At 30.0% G+C, this 18,371-nt stretch overlaps 1 protein-coding gene across 1 annotated transcript in view; it reads left to right on the forward strand.

Moving 5' to 3' along the window:
• LOC107441989 (cysteine-rich PDZ-binding protein) overlaps nt 1-18,367 on the forward strand; it is a 44,349-nt gene extending 25,982 nt beyond the window's left edge. Inside the window, exons 5-7 of the mRNA XM_071180710.2 lie at nt 15,310-15,389; nt 16,127-16,144; nt 17,484-18,367. Coding sequence (XP_071036811.1) covers nt 15,310-15,389; nt 16,127-16,144; nt 17,484-17,548 — 163 coding nt within the window. The 3' untranslated portion in view covers nt 17,549-18,367. The remainder of the gene's footprint in view (nt 1-15,309; nt 15,390-16,126; nt 16,145-17,483) is intronic.
• Nucleotides 18,368-18,371: the final 4 nt, after the last annotated feature.

An 18,371-nucleotide genomic window follows, 5' to 3' on the forward strand; every position in this document is an offset into this window, starting at 1 on the left:
CCTTCAGGTTCACGTACGTATGTTCGGCTCAAACTTGGTAAAAAAAAAATTAAAAAAAATAAAAAAATAAAAAAAAAAAAGAACGAGATTATTCTGTTCTATAGAGACTGCGTTGAGCAAAACATGCGTTCGCGAATGCGGGATGCTGCGTGAAAAGTGCAGAATTATTCTTTAATTCATTCACCTTTGATTTAAGTTGCGCACTGCAAAAGAACTGTACATAAATTGGACCGTACATATAGTCTCGTATTTTCATGAATGCAACGTCAATACCAGATAGAACGAATTAATTTGTTAAAAATAGTAAAATACTTCTTAGACCCTTTTGCGTAAGTCATTGCCTTAGTTACACACTTTGATGTGATATGCTTAACAATCGATGAATTTAGGTCTGCTGGTCTCTCTGACCTCATAATTTTCTTTGGATCCATCTGTTTCTGAATAGTTTATTGGCAGTCACTGTATTGGCAATTCCATTTTCGTATATTAAAAATGGTGAAGTTATATTTTACCTGTAATAACAGTATTTATTAACTCTTACAAAGCATGGTCCATTAATCGAACCACTATAAAAGACCAAATCGTGTAAAGTAACTTGTGTAGTATAATGTTTTAAAGAAATATTAAGCATAAAAATAAAATAATAAGTTAATGTATTTATAAGCCATTAAAAGGTTAAATTATAATCTTCCTTCTTCAATGTAACCATCGGATTCTTTTATAAGTGAATGAAAATTTGTTATTCTATCATTTTCAGTTAAAAATAGATATAGCTGAGTAACTATATTTTTACTGTTTACAATTTTAACTCTAGAAAAAGATGGTTAATTTTCAAAGAAACATTTGTTCAAACTATGTTAAAAATGTACAATGCGCAAAAAAAATAGACCTCTCGGAATAACTTTTGATTTAGTGATCGGATTTTCACATTCTAGGACTCGATCTTAATGACTCGGGAGGTTGACCTCAAATATGCTAATTAATAAGTGCAGACTATATTTCAAGCTACGGAATCAGACACAAAAACGTACTTTCTCTGAATAAACATACCTTTTTTCCCCTGATTTGGATTTCTAATCCCCAAAATAAAGCGGTTAGCTGCAATCTGGAAAATATGGTCCCAATAGTTTGATAAGGAGAGCGCTCCAAAATTTGGACCCCTTAATGTTAATTTTATTTTTTGCGTATTTCGCTATACCTCGAGAACTTTTTAAGCGAATTGAAAAAATTTTGCACACAATTATAAAATTCGTTTATCTCAAGACAAGTCCATGCAACAAATAACTCTTGATAAATATTTATTATTTATGAATGATCAAAAAAGTTTGAATTGTAAGGTATACAGTTTTTTTACATTATTTTAAAGAATGTAGTTTTATATGTCAAAATACAAAACTTAAGCCAAATCGATCGAATAGTTTCTGAGAAATCAAATTTGGAGTATCTGACTTTTTTTGAAATTCAATTCCTCAGGAAATATTCACCCTATTTCGCTCAAATTTTGCCATATGAAATTACATTTCTTAAAATGATGCAAACTATTGTATACCTTGCAATACAAAAAATTTTTGACTATTCATAAATAAAAAATAAAAAATATTTACTAAAAGTTATTTATTGCATAGAATTTTACTTTGGATAAACGCATTTTATAATCGTGTGTAAAAAAATTTCAATTCGCTTAAAAAGTTCTCATGATATAGCGAAATACACAAAATATAAAATTAGCATGAAGGGGTTCAAACTTTGTGGAACACTCTCCTGGCGAAACTATGGGGACCATATTTCCCAGATTGAGGCTTATTTTGGGAATTATAAATCCGTATCCGTCGAAAAAAGGTATGTTTATTCAGAGAAAGTATGTTTTTGTGTCTGATTTCGTAACTTAAAATATCGTCTGCACTTATTAATTAGAATGTTTGAGATCACCTCTTCGAGCCATTAAGATTGAGTCCTAGAACGTGAAAATATTATCCAGGGTAATCCGTTTTTTTATTTTTTATTTATTATTTTTTTGTACACTGTATATGTATAACTTTGATAATACATAAGGTAAAGTCATTGACGTTATTAAAGATATGGAAGGTGTTCAAAAGGTTGAAATTCATATCCTTCCGTTGCCTTTCTTATGTTAAAGTATCAAAAATTGCTTCCTTCTAGCAGTTATCAAACAACACTCTAAAGTACCCCAACACTTCTATAAAAATGTCTTTGCACTCCTGCCTCAACTTAATTAGCAGATGAATTTGTTAGAATATTTTAATATTGAATTAATAAATGGAGTTCTTAAAAAAAATTTATCCCTAGGCACATTAAAATATTTTAAAATCTATACAAAACATGAGAATTGAGTAGTGGTGCTTTTAAAGGCTGACAAAACATATTTTTTTATAATTAAGCAAGCTCAATTTCCATTTTACTAGCATTGTAAAAAGTCTACTACAGCAAGTTATGACAGTTATAATTTTAGTGACCAATCATTCAACATTAGAAACTCGTAACATGCTGCAATTTCGATCAAGTTTTTCAGGCATGCAGGAAAGCTCTTTATTGAAAGACATTGAAATCCGCGATGATGAAATAGAACGAATCTACATAGGATTCTCGGTATATAAATCTCTAAAAATTAGATATATGCACCAATATCTATTCAAATACACCAAAATACGCGAATGTAGAATTTAATACACGTAACTTAATTCTGTATTGACAATTTCAATGGGGTTCCCATCTTCATTGCAGAGTTTCTAAATGGCGATTTTTGGATCACAACATAACAAAATGTTCGGGAATTAGACCATTAATGCAACTGCGAGAAATCCGACTTATGCAAACGATCCGCCTTATCTTCTAACATTTGAATTGCGTCTGCAATCCAGAATCTGCCAAAGTTGCATCAATTAATTATTATTATTATTTACCAAACATTTTGTGGGACAAACTCTACAAATGTTAAAGCCTATTCTCAGACTACTACGGAATTTATGTAGTCTCAGAAAATACTATTTTTCTTAATGTATTAATAATTTTAATAAATTAAAATTGAAGAAGAATTCTGTCCACCAATAAATAATAAATGGTCATGTTAAGTTCTGATAAAAGTTTTTCTTTGCTTTTAAAACTTTTGCGTTCTTTTTTTTTTTTTTTTTTTTTTTACTATTTCTGGAAAAAGTTTTTGGAAAAATCACAAACGTTGGAGGCTATGTCTACGGCACTATATTATGATTAACGCTACATTACATGAAGCTTTCTCTAAAATCAATGTAGAATACATTTCTACAATAAATATGAAAATAGTTTATATTGCTTTTGCACAAATAATATGCATACCAAAATGTAAAGAACCGATTTTTTTAAAAAAAAAAAAAAAGAACTAATTAATATAAAACACGTATTTTATGTATGTATATATATATATATATATATATATATATATATATATATATATATATATATATATATATATACCGAAAACGTACTTATTCTGGATAAACATACCTCTTTTTTTCGACGAATATGAAATCATAACCCTCAAAATGTCTGTGGGCAATCTGAAAAAAATGGTCCCAACAGTTTGGTCAGGAGAACGGTCGAAAGTTTGGTCCCCTAAATGTTGTTCATTTTACTTTTTTGAGTATTTCTCCAGATTTCACGAAATTTCTCAGCGAAAGTTTGCACTCAGTTATAAAATTGGTATATCCAAAGATAATTTCTTGAAAAAAAATAATGTTTAATAATTATTTCTTAATTTTTAATATCTTAATTAAAAATGATCGAAAAAATTGTGAATAATGTAAATTGTATACAATTTACATTATTTTAAAGAATTTAATTTTACACAACAAAATACAAAGTTTGGACTGAGTCGGTTGAATAATTCTTGAGAAATCAAACTTCAAATATGCGACTTTTTTTAGAATTCGATAACTCGGTTATGAGACAGATTGCACTAAAATTTTTCATATTTTTAATTAAAATTACATTCTTTAAAATCATGTAAAAATTTGTGTACCTTACCTGTGAAAAATAATAAATTATTATTGAAAACAATATTCGAATGGAATTATTTTAAGATAAACGATGATTGTGTGCAAAAAACTTCTTGATTTGCTTAAAAATTTCTCGAAATTTTGCGAAATACGCAAAAAACAAAATTAACATTAAGGGATTCAAATTTTCGACTGCTGTCATATTTTTGGGGTCAAGAATTCAAATCCGTCAAAAAGGTATATTTACTAAGAGAAAATTCGTTTTTGTGTTCTATTTTATAACATAAATTATCGTCAGCACTAATTATTAAGCACAGTTGAGGTCACCCCTTTAAGCCAATAAGATTGAGTAGTAATACATGAAGATCCTACCACTAGATCAAAAGTTATTTAAGGTGTTCCTTTTTTTTGCTCACTGATCATAATAATAATTATTTTTAAAAATCCACTAAACTTAAATAGATATCATATTCTTATAATATCATAACACTTGACCATCAGGGCGCTGCATTGCCTGGCATATTTTCATTGTTCTCTTATTCGCCGTTCTCCGCAAAATAATTCCACAACCCTGTTCTGGTTTTCAGTCTCACCGGTAAAATGGGTCGGATACCTCTGGCCAATTTTACCAGTTTCCATGTCCTGGGTGACACTCATGTATTTTCGACACAATATTCAGATTTATAGCAACTTTGATTTAAAAACTATTGATAAAAATAGATGTAGTTTTAGAAATCTATATAATGCCATTAACATATTAATATTGAAGCTGAAATAACTAGTTTATGCATAACATATTTTTCTCCCGATCAGAATTTTATTTCATGAAATCTTGGTAAAGTGGACTTACTGGGGCAAAGAAATATGTTCATTAAAGAGAGAACATACAAATTGGGAAATCTAATGCTGAAAGCTATTTTAATTAAAGTAATATGATAGTTAAATAAATGCAAATTATAAATAAGGAATTACATTGATATTTATTTAAAGTTATAAGCTTATAAAATCATTATGAATAATAAGTCAGAGATAACTGTAAAAAAAAACATGATGTGTGTATTACTCTCACACAAAGCTTGCTTTCAGCAAATGAGTGAATGCAATAATATGTTTTTATTATTTGTTTTTGTCGGACTGGAAACTGCAATTAAAACATAGGTAAATATTTTCTTAACAAAGAACGCATTAATTATTCTATTGCTATAACTATTCTTATACATCAGTGTAGATTAATTTTCTGGTAAATTAAAGCATATCTTAAAACCGAGCCAATTGAATTAACAAAATTTTGAAAAAATTATTGAAGATAGCGTTTATTTAAAAAAAGAAAAGAAAATTAATTCAACAAAAAAACTTATTTGAATGTTTGAATGCAGTTTATTGTATTTTCAGTATAAGCTGATAAACGCTTATATTGAAGAGAAGCATGTATAAATGAAATTGGCCATCGGTAACTTTAAACAAAATTTACATTAAAAAAAATGTGTGTGTTTTTTCGCTAACTAAATATATTTAATTCTATTTCCAATCAGTCTGTGGTTTAAGTTCCCTTACTTTCAGGCTAACCCATAAGACGTTTTCGGTAATTTTTTTCTCCGTGTAATGCAAATATGCGTTAGTTTCATAGAAAAAGTTTTACATAAAGCAAATTTGTTTCTAATTTGTTGCTTGATTTAGGAGTTATTTTATCTTTGGGGGCTCAAAATTACTCTGATTCGTAGATAGAATCGTAAAATTTAAGGACATTAAACTAGTTAGTTTAGTTAAGAAATTTAGTTTAAAAAAATCTAAAAATAAAGGCTCGTTTTCGTCGATAAAGGCAGGTAAGAAATTTCCTTTAAACGATACTTAGTGAAATATTAGTTCGATAGAATATTATAAAATTTTTATATTGTTTTTATTTATCGGTCGAGTCACCCAGACTCTGTCGGAGAAAAAAATGTCGATTTTCATCGGGTACCCAGACTCGGTAAAATTTTAGAATTCTTTACATCTTTAGTACATATTTAATCAGATACTATTAAAATACTGATTAAGCGCTCTCTCAGATTTTGACGAATATCGCCGAAATGCCTGATTTGGGGAATAAGCAATATTTTTGTAAAATAAATACTCTGCATTTACTGCATCAATGCTTAACGCTTTATAATTTATTACCTAATATAGATTTATACTTAAAATAAGTGTTGGTACAAAAATAATATTGTTGCTGTTATTTTTATTTACCGACAGACTTGTAATAAATAAATTCATATCATTCCATAAGTATTCCGAAATTTTTTTTGCCATCGTTCTCTTCTGGCATGTCCCCTGTATATTAACATGCCCGGCAGGGCATGTAAATATTTTAAAATTTTTTGAACGCTCTCTGTCTTAAAACTCTCCAAAACGTTACTTAAATATATATATTTTTTTACAATATTTTATTGGGAGCCACGATGGCTCAGGGGATAGAGCGCTCGTCTTCCAATGAAGTGAACCGGGGTTCGATCCCGGCTGGTCAATACGAATTCCGCATCTACCAGACTGCTGACGTGAAATATCTTCAGTGGTAGACGGATCATGGGTTAGAGTCCCATTGCCGTCAGGCTAACAGTGGGAGGTTCTCGTGGTCTTCCTCTCCATGTAACGCAAGTGCGCGTTAGCTCCATCAAACAATCCTTTACGAAGGCAAAATTTTTCCCAATACTCGATCCAGGAGTTCCCTTGTCTTCTGGATTGGGTTCAAAATTACAAGGCTATGGAGTTGAACATTAGTAGTAATAAACCGATTAAATTGGGTCGGCTGTTCAACGACGATTATAAAATAAAATATTTTATTGGAGCCGTCATGGCTCAGGTGATAGAGCGCTCGCCAACCAATGAGGTGACCCGGTTTCGCACCGACCACGGTGCTGACGTAAAAATATCCTCAGTGATAGAAGGATAATGGGTTAGAGTCCCCTTGTCGGCAGACTAATCGTGTGAAATTTTTTTGAGGGTGTTTTCCTCTCCATGTAACGCAAATGCTGGTTAGTTCCATCCAAAAGTCCTCCACGAAGGCAATATGTTTCCCAATACTTGATCCTGGAGTTCCCTTGTCTTTTGGATTGGGTTTAAAATTACAGCATTGCTAGTAATAAACACAAAATTGTGTCGACCGTTAAAGAATGGTTATAAAATAAAATATTTCTTTGTAATTAAATGAGGATAAATCCAATTATATTTTTGCTTGGGCATTCACTTTGTAAAAGCATACAAACTGAAAAAAGAATGTCTTAAACATTTTTTAATAGATAAATTTGTGACAATTGTTCTCCAATATCATGGACGCTGGGGCTCAAGAGGTTAAATGATTAATTAAAAATGTTGGCTGTGTTAGCGACAAAAATATTGCCTTTCCAAAAAAAAAAAAAATATTGTCTTCATTATCTTGTAATTAATTCTCAGAAAAAAATATTACGGTTTACTTTAACGCAGTAAAAAATATGGAGTATCTTCTAAATTTTCATGATTTACGGTTAAATTGGTCACGATTAAATTACAAGCAAAAATATATATTTGTATTTTAATCATAAAAAATATGTTAGATTTTTCGGATTGTTTGTATTAAAATCTAAAAAAAAATTCATCCATATTCAAAAATTTATCAATAATTTATTTTAAAAATTAAAGACTTTTTAATGATGAATAACGATTTCTATTAGTTCTAAATAAGTGCAAATTTGAAAAATTATTGTTTGGAAGTGAGTTGTATTTTGAAAATTTTATCTTTACCGCAGAAAAATACACCGGTGGTTTATGTTATATTTCATAACCATAAATTATTGAAACGCTAAACATAATATTTTTCGCTAACTTTGACCTAATTTAATACAAAGTAATGAAAAAAGTATAAAAAATATTATGAATAAAAATTCAGCCTCAAAGGGTTAACTATTTTAACGAACTAGTTAATGTCTTCTTTCAGTTTTTATTTTTCCCACTGCATTCATAAAAAAGCTTTAACGTTGAGTGACCTATTTTAACCTTGAATTTAAAGAATTTTCTAGAATTTTGTTTCTAGAATTTTTCTTACTTGCTATGATTTCCACGTACTTTATAGCTCATTAAAGGTATTTCCATCAATTTTCTTTTGCTTTAACCTCTTTTTAGTCTTTAAAAACAATAGTTTTAAACTCTTTTTTTTTTTAAATTTAAATGAAATAATATTATTGTTTCGATTGAACAATGAAAGCAATTAATCAAATTTGCTGCCAACTACAATTTTGATGTCTTTATTATTTTATTTTTTCCCGAAAAAGAAAACAATAATAATAATGGTGTAACAAAAAAGGGTTATTTCTTCTTTCTCTTAATCTTTTGTTAGCTTATTAACAGAAGCCATTGTCGGGTTAACTTCAACAAACTCACGATTCGTGCAGTTTTCTTTTCTTTTTCTGCTAATATTTCTCTCAAAAGTTATCTCTGTCAAAGACGGTTTACGACTACTAATGTTCAACTTCCTAGCCTTGTGATTTTAAACACAATCCAGAAGACAAGGGAACTCCAGGATCGAGTATTGGGGGAAATTTGACTTCGTGGAGGACTTTTTGATGGAACTAACCCACATTTGCGTTACATGGAAAGGAAGACCACGAGAACCTCCCACGGTTAGCCTCATAGCAAGGGGACTCTAACCCATGACCCGTCTACCACTGAGGATATTTCACGTCAGCACTGTGGTCGGTGCAAGCAGGATGCGGAATTCGTATCGACTGGGATTTGAACCCGGTACGCCGGATTGGAAGGCGAACGCCTATCCCCTGAGCCATCGCGACTCTGCAGGTATACAGGTATACCATTGAGAAAATTTTATAAATTTGCGTAAAACGTTTTAGAATATTCCCCGAACTTTTTAGCCACACTTAGCATATTTTTTCAAGAAACGCATTTTAAAATAAATAAATAAATAATATCATCAGAATCTAAAAAAAAGGCAGATATTTATTTGGATAAATGTGCTGTTTCGAATTAATTTGTTCGAATAAATGTTAAAGTTTTAATGATTAAAAATATAGTTCCTGTATGAAAACTATTATTATTATAATATACTTTTATTCTATATTGCGTTTTATTTTCTATTGGAAATTTTTTCATCGAATTGTCAAGTGTCTATAAGTACAATGTAAACAAAGCTTACAATTTCGCACAAATATTTTTTTTTTAATTGGATTAAATCTCTTTAGCGTATTGACTAAAAGCAAGGTTTTAATTTATTCATTTCTTAAAAGGTTCACTTTTTTCGTAAATTATTATTAAAAACAAAAATCAACTTCTTTCCTTGTTAAGGAAAAAATAAGTTTTATCTTGCATGAAAACGAAAGAGTTACTTATTTATTTCAATTTTTAACTAAGATTAACTTAAAACTAAAATAAACGCTTTATTTCTTTACGTGTTACGCAATGGGATATCTGAAAGTAACGTAGTGTGGGTATCCCGATCCTGTGATCGGTTGTTGAAGCGTGTCATTTGTTTACATTAGCAACTGCTCTTTCCATTCTGTTTCGAGTAAGCCAAGCCAGAGAAGCTCTCATAAGTGACATAATCTATTTTCTTTCAAAAGGATTTTAATTCTCTCACCATATATTTTTTATTTAAGAATAAGACAGACACGAAGCCATGTAGAACATAAACAAACTAATTATGCATGGAAGTTGCCAGGTACACAAAGCAAAAATATATCTCGGTTACAATAAAAAAACATAAACAAATAATAAATCTAAGAAAAAGATGTAGACGAGAAAGAATTATATTTAAACAAATTCAAGGTGTGATACTGAATTGTATTTAATTAATTTCACGTTAATTAACATTTTGCTTATAAGTATCAGGGACCTAATAAGTATCAGCTGGCGCTGACGTCATAAGTCACATGTTTTTTTTTTTTTTAACCTTACTTTACACCAGTCAAACATAAAACAATGAACGAAATGACTATGACTCGTCTACAACATATTATAAAACCGAAAAAGGGGATCATAATCACAAAAATATACATACTTTTCTATATTCGTTGATAATCGAGCAATTTTTATTCAAAGTAATACTGCTTAGATTGTTTGTTCTAACCTATCGGATCATTCTTAAATTGGCACTTCAGATTTGAAATATTAAACACAACCACAAAGTAAATATCCTGCAGTACTAACTTAAAATGTGATAAACTTGTTTTTTCACGAAATTAAAATTTATAGCGAACTAAGTCTTCCGAGCATTTTTTGCCATGGGCCATAGATTGAGTAAGGCAGCTTTAAATTCTCCGACAAATCCCTTTGTGTAATTCGTAATATCAGGTAAGGAGAAAAAATTTGGTTCGACATTTGATTGCTACGTGACATAATAGTTCATAATTAAAAATATAATCATTAAACATGCTAGAAGAAAATGTATGCATAGGCAACACAAATTGCTCTCAATGAAAACCTACGTTGTTTTTGTCTATTAATGCAAGGTGTGCAAGTGTTCTTGTTTACCAGTGGCAAGATCTATGGCCAAAAATTCGACTTCTGAAACACCTATACGTCCCACCCGTTTATAGAGCGAGCCCATTCATTCATCCACAGATCATAATTTTAACCTGAATCAGGGAACGATCAATCTCCAATTCTGTTCCCCCAGAGGTATAATTTGTTATGGAAGCATGGAGGACTTTGCGACCCGACAGATTTAATGTGTACCTATTACTACACTGGGACTCCCGTTCTCATAAACGTGAGCCTAACGCCCTGCAAACCAGGCTATCCCTGCCCCAAAACCTACGTTAAATCTAAGAAATACCTGTAGAGATATTTATGCTGACAAAGAACTTCCAAGTTTGACTTGATGTCTGATCAGGTTCAGCATAAAGCTTTCAGATAAAAATTCATGCTTAAAATCCTGTCTCAAAATAAGATCGATATGATTTACAAAAAATAATTTTTTTCTAACAGTATATTTATATGTATCACTGAACCAGAAGTACAGAATTCATCACACATCAGATGAAACTATCTTTAAAAATAACCATTAGAAATAGTTTTTATTTTTAAAGAACTAACACATAGCATAACGCAATGAGTTTTTCTTTTTTTTCAGTAAGTTCGAAAGATCTCTAACTTTACTTAATCTACATCTTGAAACGGACTATGTATCCCACCATTTTATAAAGAACTAACAGAAAAGTAGTTATCGTTTACATATCATCATGTATTTACATAATGAATATTTTCATTATAGTCGAATTATCGTATGAAAAGTAGCTGAAAGAACTTGATACTGGTTCATCTGCTGACATTGGAACCAAAAATTGAACATTTTAACATAGCATGACCAAATTTATCATGCTCATTGAAAATAGTGACACGTACGCTTTGTAATGATAGATTTAATTAATTTAATTTCCAAAATACCTTAGCTAAGTGTGCAAGCTTTTACGGTCAAAGAATATCGAATATACCTGAGAACGTTTTTTTTTTTTATTTTATAACCGGCATTGAACAACCGATCCAATTCTGAGTTTGCGACTATCAATGTTCAACTTCTTAGTCATTTTGAACCCAACCCAGGGGATAAGGAAACTCCTGGATTAAACGTTGAGACAAAATAGCCTTCGTGTGAGAACTTTTACTAACCCTAATTTGCATTACATGGAGAGAAAAACCACGAAAAGCTTCCACGGTTAGGTAGACGGCAAAGGAATTCTAGCCTATGATCCGTCTACCACTGAGGATATTTTACTTTCAGCAGTATGGTCGGCGCGAGTCGGAAGCAGATTTCATACCAACAAGCCACCGCTAGGATTCATACCTGGGTCACCTCGTCGGGAGATGAACGCTCTATTCCCGGAGCCACCACGATTCACCTCAGAACATTTTTAGAAATCGATACAGTGCAGTAAATGTTGATTATTATTTCGCTATTTTTTACGTTTGCGTGTTTGTAGATAAATTATTTCGTTGTTTTTTTACGTTTCACCCTTTTAAAACTCCGCCTTTAGAATGAAACTTTCGCGAAATGCCTTTACACCTCGCGAGAGCAGTGAGCGCCAAACCATCGATCGAAGAGCTGCAAGAAGCTCCCGGGGACCATCTCGGTAGATCGCGTTAACGTACTCGTTGGTCAACCTTATTTACTTGAGCTGATAAACCAAGTGTATAAAAAATAAATAAATATTGGTAGTTCTTTTTCTTGTTGATTGCTCACGGTGTGGTTTAAAAACGAGATGATAGCTCAGACGTTTCATAAGTGTGGCGACATTTGTTCTAGATTATAGCATTTAATGAGTCGACGACATGAAACGTTTGTGACGTTTCATCTGGTGAAACTTCTTTCGTATCAAATCTGCTGATGCACTGTTAAAACCCAAGATAGCAGGGTAAGCTTGGTAATAATCTTGAGCAATTATCTTGATGACAAGTAGTAACATTTAAAGTAGTAGTTATTATTTTACTACGACGTGGAGAATAAGAAACGTTAAAATACTTGAACCAAATATCATTTTCAATACTTAAAAGATTCTTCTGTAAAGTGGGTTAAAACTAATGGCCGTAGAATTTCAAAACCTCAAAAAAGAAAAAACATAATGATTTATAAATAATTTGTGCTGGTTCACTAGTCTCCTTTGAAACCTTCCTATGAATTTTGAATGATAATCGTAAAATGATGAACCACAGATCGTTTCTTCTTGATGGTTGGTGTTAATTCTTTATAACCAGCATTTTATATAATAACTTCAATTCTTAATTCACCATTTTAACATTATTGTGATATGTTGGTAAATTCCACATCATTTCATGTGAGGCTCAAATAAATCACGTGTTCGACATTCACGTGTTTTATTTTCTTATTTTCTACTAGATTTAGCAATAACTAGGTGTGATTGACATGATGCAACATGTGTAATTAAATTTGGGAGATCCATTTCCCGTCGTGTCAAAATTTCTCTTACAAGCAAGTGCTAGCGTGTGTTCTTCTAAAATTAGAATGAAGGCCATGGTCACATTCCTTTAGCACCACTCTCGATTTATAAGAAGATGCATACTCCGAAGTTTGCACCTTTCGCTATAGTGGGTGGCCAATTAACAAGATATTCTGGGTTGAAGGTAATCCCACGATGATCCACTCGTCAGTTTGCCCACAAAATTAGCAAATGATTCATGAACGATGAATGTGGCGTTTTTTAATTGTCTGTTTCTCTGAAACTAGGTGACATTTTGTAAATCGAATATCTAGAAAATATCAAAAAACCTTGAGCAATATAATAGGATTGCATCGAATAAGACTCTTATGTAATTTCTTGTGACTGTCTAGCAAATGTCTTGATTCAGATATCTGTCTGTTAGATCTAGATCAGTGGTTACCAATTTGGCGGCCTCTTTTTGTGGCCCACGATCTAAAATGTAGTTGTCGTTTTTGCGGACGATTTTCATAAAAAATCTATATGTGTTTAAAATACTTTTATTTTGTTTAAAAAAAAAATAACCTAATTTTTTTGTTTCTGTGAAATTTAACATACCAACGATGCAAAAAAAATGTATTTCTCAGGTTTTGCATCCAAGAAAATATTTATTCAAATACAAAAATAATCGTGTATGTTGCTTAAAAATCTACTTCTAGTTTTAATTTGTAATTCAATACGTTTGTTTTGTACAACTTGGTAAAAATCTGACAGTAATATTTAATGTTCCTTCAAACATAAGAGTTCTATATAAAATTTTGATTAAGTTCGAAATTTTGTCACTGTAACTTTAAGGAGACAGATAATCGTTTTTAACACAATTCTTGAGAACATACTTTAAATAACATTTTTTATACTATCTCACAAACGAAAATCTCGTTACAGGATAGTGTTGTCGAAGTTAATTTGTGATCACCGTGTTCTTCAATATTTCAAATTATAGTCGTCAGAAAATCGTGACCCAAAATGAAAGGGAATATCAAGAAAACAAAAAAGAATTTCGAATTCCCTCACCATTGCCCGAGGGATTACAACACGATCAATAAACAAAAAACATTCTTTACCATTTTATTTTTAATATATTTTCGCACAAATGAGACCGATACTACTACAGGAGCAGGGCTATGGCCAGACTCTTGGAGATGCTTGAGATAACGCAACATGGAATTGCCGCAATCGCCAATTAAACTCAAATCATTGATCATTTCCTATATTAGAAAAATTTGGGGAAATAATAGTTAAGAACAAATTGATATAAAATGATTTTTCTTGCCTATTCCATATAATTTGTAACTCCTTCAGAGACACTGGGGAGCGTTTGAGTTCCCTTCATTGTATTGTGTAATTTTTATTCTTTTTGTACAATATGCGTTTCTTTTAAGCATTTTATTTCCTGAATGATCCTGTATTTTAAAAATTTGCTACTAAGGTGTTAAGCATCAAAACTTATTTGAACCAAATTTAAAAATTTTGAAGTTGGAACGAAATAAATCCAGATTCTTGGTATTTAAATTAAATATTTCTAGGAAAAAAAAACAGGGTTTGTAATTGTTTCAAAAAAGAAGAAAACGTTTAGTTCTTGGGTGAATCGTTTTTTAAAAAATCCGTTTGTAGTAATTAATAATAATTTTTCAATAGAACTAGTTGGATCTTCGTTGTTTTTTGAAGAGGGAGAAATAAATAAATGAGATATCCAGTTTTTCTTTCTCAGTGTATTTATTTTTTAATATAAAAAATAAAAAGTAAAAGGGTCTTTAAAGAAATGTTGATTGTAATGCTAAATGCCTTGATCTGTAAATAATAGCATTTCACAGAAACATTTATTATGGAGTAATATTTCCCCATATGACACTTGTTGTCGTGTCTATGCATACAGTGCTAGTGCAAAGATTAGAGTCCTCCAAAAGTCTTAATAACAAGATTTGCAAGTTCTGGGGCCCGATGGCCATGGAGAATTTCGATGGGGGGTGCTCCCAGTTGAAAGAGGGAGCCGATAATGGCCTGGCAGTCAAAAACATGGTCTGGAATTAGTTGCAAATGAGGACAGTACTTGCAGATGGGATGGGATTTTATATTGGTGCGTGAGATCTTCATGCTTTTGAAATATCTAGTGCATAGACTAGCTATTGTAGAGGAGAGGTTTCTTGGGCAGTTTAGATCGGGGATTATATGACACTTAACAAATCTGATTTATACAAATTTATACTAATCTGATTTATTGTAAACAATTTTAGCATCATCTCTTTACTTTTTTTAATCATGAAAGGAAACCATTAAGAAAAGTCTTAATATTTTTTTAATATATTCAACTTGTTTTAAATTGCTATTATTAGCTGATTTTGTTACAACCTTTCCTTTTTCAGGTTTGCGCCTTATGCAAAATTTATGGAGTGTAAAATATGCCGCCAAAAAGTTCATCAATCTGGTTCTCATTATTGTCAAGGTAATTTTATTGTCTATTTATTCTAATAATTTCTTTACACCTATAAGTTTAGATTTTATTAGACATTTCTGATAAAATTGCATAAAACCTTCTTGCTGCAAATTTAAGGAATGTAGTTTTAAAAAATTAATGAATGTATTAACTTAATTTTTAAGTAACAAAAGAGCATGTTAAATACAACACCATTATCATCCGTTAATTATGTTGTCCGACAAAAAAAAAGTAAATGTATATCAGAAGCAATATTGAAAATTCGGGTAATTTTACTAACAGAAATGGTGTTTAATTTAAAAAACAACTATTTGCGTTAAAAAACAAACTCTTTAACTATATTATGCAAAGTTTCCTGTTATTGAATTTGTCTTTTTTATCTTTTGAATAGCTTTGACAATAAAACAAACCTCCCTCGAACAAAATTTAAGAACTACTGTTTTAAAAGAATATTCTTTGGTAACTTTAATAGATAATATTCAGTAATAGAAATCAATTTCTCTCTTATTTCAATGTCTAATTTAGTTCTAAGACATTTCCAGACATTACCTTATATTTTGTGTATTTCAGATTTGAAAAGAACAAATTATTATTAATGATAAGGATAATAACAAACTTAAAGTCTAAAATATATTTGTTTCATTGCTTTAGAGATTATGTAAATTTATGCTCCTTGTTCCTTTATAATTATTTTAATATGCTGTTTATAAACTTACTAATATTTTTATTTTTGATTTTTTTTTCAGCCTGTGCTTATAAAAAAGGTAACATATTTAAAATATTTCATAAATTTTTAAGTTTTAACTGACCTGTTTTGGGTTTATACTTGTGGATTATATATCACTTACTTCATAATAATTTTGGCTTTTGCTTTCAAAACTAACAACTTTTTTTTAAAATTATCTTTATTTAATTTTTTTTCTTTTTATTTATTTATTTATCTTTAAGCGTTAATTCTTTTTTTTTTGAAAAAGCTAAATTTTACTTCATAAAGGTGCCATTAACAAACAAAAAAAAAAAAAAAAAAAAAATCTGAAAATTAATGAAGTTGGTTTCAAAGTTAAAATGCTATTCATTTGCTTTATTGTTTTTATATTAAATTTAGTTATAAGTAAACTGTCTCTCGTATTAGAGTTAGTGATTCTTTAACTATTGCAATATCAAAAATCGTGTACACAGCTTATCTAAATTGCATTTTGTTATACTTAATACAAATTTAGTGTAGTGTGATGTCTGTTTCAATATCAGAAATAAAATAAAAAAACTCAAATACATCATGTTCTTTAACCACCGTTCTGAATGTGTATTTTTAAAATTCTTGTTAAAAAGGATAATAAGGTGGGGGAAAAAACATTTACTCATTCTGATCAATTGTTTTTGAAATTCAGAAAAGTTAAAGAATGAACTTCAACTAATTTTGTTTATCTTTTGCTGATCAAAGTTAGAACTTTTTGTAGCCAACATTATAAACTTTAACTAAACATTTTGCAGACCATTATATAATTTTCTTTTACAAAGAGAAATGAAATATTTTTCAATAATTTAAAAAAATGGAAAACTATTTATATTATCTTCTGTTCATCCTGCCTGCAGGATTCTGCATTTTAACCTGCACTTTAAGAGGCTTATTTTTTGTTGTTTCATAGAAAAACGGTGTAAAGCAAATAAACCTAGTGCCAAAGAGTACATGCATGTATTGTACTCATTCAATGCCATTTTATTTAAATCATAAATCTTAGTAATAGAACATATAATAGTGCAACAAAAATTTATCTTACACCAATAGATGACATACTAAGACCAGAAGTTAAGTAATGTATGAAATAAAAGTATTCAATTTTTGATGGTATGATTTTTTTCGAAAATTATTTTATTTTATGCAAAAAGTGAATTGATATAATTTTTATTTATTTATTAAGTTTTTTGCTTTTTTAATTAGTAGCTGTGGTACTGTACAGACCCTTAATTTACTTTAGAAACATAATGAATCTTTCAAACATTTTCATGAATACACTTTTTTCTGCTTAGTGACGAAATCTTATTGACAAAATTTTTATTATTTAATTTATTTTGCATTTACTCAAATAGATAATTTCTTTTTAGGAATTTGTGCAATGTGTGGTAAAAAATTATTGGATACAAAGAACTATAGACAATCTGCTGCCTAAATTATTCTGCAATAATTTTACTCTCTCAATTGTAAATAAAATGTAAAATATTTTTTGTCATCCTTTTTGAAACTGTTAATATGGTATTTATGTACAGTAGGAAACCGATTATCCGGAACGATCGGGACCATCGCTATTCCGGATAACTGATTTTTCCGGTTTTCTGAATCGCTACAAAAAGCCGTTTTTTTTTATTGTCAAACTCAACTAAAAAAAAATATATTTGGAAATAATCTTAAAAAAAAGAAAAAACTATGAAGTAATACACTAATGATTGTTTCCAAAATGATGATAAGGTAAACATCTTTCAAAAAAGAAAGAAAAATCTCGAAATCTTATGACGAAAAACACATTTTTTTTAAAAAAAATGGCGGCAAAATTTATCGAATTTCGTTCCGGTTTTCTGATTTCCGGATAACGGGTTCTTTACTGTATTAGTATATTAAAACCTTGGGGGCAAAGCATGGTAATATACATTTTTGTAATGTAGAAGTAAACACATTCTTTTGTCACTGAAAAAATGAAATTAATCAAAGTGATATTCTTACAACTGAACTAATATTGTGCTGCTGTCTATCAACAAAGGCTCATACTACTTTAACAGAATGAAAGCTCTTATTGGATATAATTTATTTACATTAAGGAACTGATGTTTTTGTTGGAAGAGGGCTTTTATGCCCTTCAGTTTCTCATATATGTATTATTTTATAATAAAATTGTGTAAATAAATTATGTAAGATGTTTATAGGAACTAGACCAATGAGTCATATATGTTTTTGTAAAATGTTATGTGTCTCACTAAAAAAATTGGAAACTAAAGAGC

Source organism: Parasteatoda tepidariorum, chromosome 3, assembly GCF_982258835.1.
Source record: "Parasteatoda tepidariorum strain Cologne lab strain chromosome 3, Ptep-v5.0, whole genome shotgun sequence".
NCBI lineage: Eukaryota > Metazoa > Arthropoda > Arachnida > Araneae > Theridiidae > Parasteatoda > Parasteatoda tepidariorum.